General features: G+C 38.3%; 1 protein-coding gene across 1 annotated transcript in view; it reads left to right on the top strand.

The window, feature by feature from the left end:
- Positions 1-353: 353 nt before the first annotated feature.
- The window catches only part of LOC106880861 (organic cation transporter protein), a 15,366-nt gene continuing 12,584 nt past the window's right edge, over positions 354-3,135 (top strand). Inside the window, exon 1 of the mRNA XM_014931009.2 lies at positions 354-505. Within this exon, the coding sequence (XP_014786495.2) occupies positions 442-505 (64 nt within the window). The 5' untranslated portion in view covers positions 354-441. The remainder of the gene's footprint in view (positions 506-3,135) is intronic.

Raw genomic sequence — 3,135 nt, 5'->3', positions numbered from 1 at the left:
TATATATATATATACGACGGGCTTCCATTCGGATTCTGTCTATCAAATTCCCACCGGTCAACCCGGGGCTATAGTAAAAGGCCCTTGACAAAAGCGTGGTGCAGTGGGACTGAAGCAGAAACTACACGTGCACAAGTTGTCTTAACAACACAGCTACTTACGCTTAATACAAAAAAGTAATATAATATAATGTAATAATATACAATATTATACGATATAGCATAATATATTGTCATTTTATAAATGCAATTTGATATAACGGAATGTACCATGAAACGTAGGTGCGTGCAGGTATGTACTTTGCACGTATGAAAGTGTTAAAAAATTATTTTAGACCTTGTAATGCAAATATATTGTGCTCCTGCCTGCTATGATGAACACATCACTCGGTGGAATTCTACAGTAAGGTTTCACAGCAGCAGGATAACTACGAGCTGTAACATGGAATCAAAGACAACCAATTTAAGAGAATTAAACAAGGAATCTTCTGTTGAGGAAGTGAAAGGTTTGAATATATTCTGTTCATTTCGTTACATTCTCTGTGTTTGAATGTGTTCATATATATATAGTAATATTTATCCTACATTATATCGGCACAGTTCGATGCAATCCCCCCGAAAAAACTGTTATTGCCAGTTAATATCATAAGGCTGTAGTCGGCATAATAAGATACGAACTTTTAAGGTAGTGAGCTGGCAAGATCGTTAGCACGCCGGGCGAAATGTTTAGCGGCATTTCGTCTGTCTTTATGTTCTGAGTTCAAATTCTGCCGAGGTCCACTTTGCCTTTCATCCTTTCGGGGTCGATAAATTAAGTGCCAGTTGCGTACTGGTGTCGATCTAATCGACTGGCCTCCTCCCCCAAAATTTCGGGTCTTGTGCCTAGAGTAGAAAGGAATAAGATACCAGTTTTTATATGCAGATTGAGAAACAATTCCCGTAAACGAACTTAAAGACTATATAAATATATACGCATGTGTGTGTGTAGTAGTAGTAGTAGTAGTAGTAGTAGTAGTAGAATAAGAAATAGGAAATCCTTGGTACAGTATTATATACTAGTGGGACCCGTGGAAATTCCACGGAACGAAAAATATTAAGAGAATAGCTTCCCTCTGTTAAACACTTTGTATTTCTTTCTTTCTTTCTTTCTTTCTATATCTTCAACAAACTTTTCAGCCATGCAATTCCCTTCCCCGTGTCTTTAACATTTCTCTCTTTCCCTTCACCTCTCACTTCCACTAATTGCATGAGTAACAACATAATGCATCGGCTGGCTATCTGTTCCCTCACTCACTCTCATATTCCCTCCTCTTCTCTCTCACTCTCATATTCCCTCCTCTTCTCTCTCACTCCACCTCCTCTTCCTCTCTAACAATGTAAAGAGTAAATTGTGAACAAAAAGGTAGAAAATTTAGTCTAATAAAAAACATTTTTCACTATCAATGCGCGCACACACACATTCACACACACACACACATTCACACACACATGCACACATATACATATACCCATACAAAAACACATATATAGAGGGACGTACACATACACACATACGCATGCACGCACATGCACCCACACACAAAAACATGGAACCGTATACATATACATACGCAGAGAAACACAAGCACACATTTACATGTACTCATTCGCATATATAGACATACATATACACATAAAGATGTGAGTATATATATATAAAGGCGCAGGAGTGGCTGTGTGGTAAGTAGCTTGCTTACCAACCACTTGGTTGCGGGTTCTGTTCCACTGCGTGAGACCTTGGGCAAGTGTCTTCTACTATATCCTCGGGCCGACTAAAGCCTTGTGAGTGGATTTGGTAGACGGAAACTGAAAGAAGCTCGTCGTATATATATATATATATATATATATATATATATATACTCACATATATATGTGAGTAAAAGAATAAAGAATAAAACAAAAGAGATTGGGGTGGGGAGAATTAAGTTGATCAAGAATAAAGAAATGGAATTTTTTGGCGTGGTCATTTTAGTATGAAATGGTTCTATAAAACCCTGTTAAGGACAAACGTACCTGCCAACAAGTCTACTTACCAATTTGGTCATAAACATACACATATATATAGTTTACGCACATAGTGTACATACGTATACATACACAAATACACACATGCTCACACACATGCGCACATACATACATAATACATACATACATACATAAATACATACATACATACATACATACATACATACATACATACATACATACATACATACATATGTAAATGTTGAACAATGGGAATGAGTGCTCAACACCGCATTGATGTGTAAAATTTCTTTATTTGTGTATTAAGGCTACCATTGGCTTCAAGTTAAGAAAAATATCTGGATATCTTAATTTTTCAAGGCGATCACACGGAGGACTGGTGTTCATCTCCATTTTGGATGACAACACAAAACATTTTGGGATTTCTCAGAAAAACTAGCATAAAGAAGACGAGAATTCAAGGGGCACTACCTTTGGATGACAGCTTTTGAGTGATTATCTCTCTTGTGTTTGACGTTTGGGAAAAACTCGTGTTGGATGGTAATTTTGTTTGCATGATATCATAGTATTTATTCATTCGTATGTTTGTGTGCTGAGGAAGTCCATGAAGGGGTGGGGCATGGATCTTCTATGTGTAGAGTTCGCATGTCCTAGATACTCAGTGTTCACGTTCAGGGAAAGAAACTGTCCTGGTAGGAGAGGTATACATATTTACACCTCACACATACACACACATACACACATACATATACACATACACACACACACACACACACACACACACACACACACACACACACACACACACATAGACTATTAGGTAAAGTTTTAATAAAGCTCAAACCTCTGAAATTGCATCTTTATTTTCATATCAAAGAAAGTTCATTTATTTGATGTTACCATGGTCTCGGAGGCGCAATGGCCCAGTGGTTAGGGCAGCGGACTCGCGGTCATAGGATCGCGCTTTCGATTCCCAGACCGGGCGTTGTGAGTGTTTATTGAGCGAAAATGCCTAAAGCTCCAAAAGGCTCCGGCAAGGGATGGTGGCGAACCCTGCTGTACTCGTTCACCACAACTTTCTCTCACTCTTACTTCCTGTTTCTGTTGTACC

This window comes from Octopus bimaculoides, chromosome 13, assembly GCF_001194135.2.
Source record: "Octopus bimaculoides isolate UCB-OBI-ISO-001 chromosome 13, ASM119413v2, whole genome shotgun sequence".
Taxonomy (NCBI): Eukaryota; Metazoa; Mollusca; class Cephalopoda; order Octopoda; family Octopodidae; genus Octopus; species Octopus bimaculoides.
This window is presented reverse-complemented; position numbering and strand designations above follow the sequence as displayed.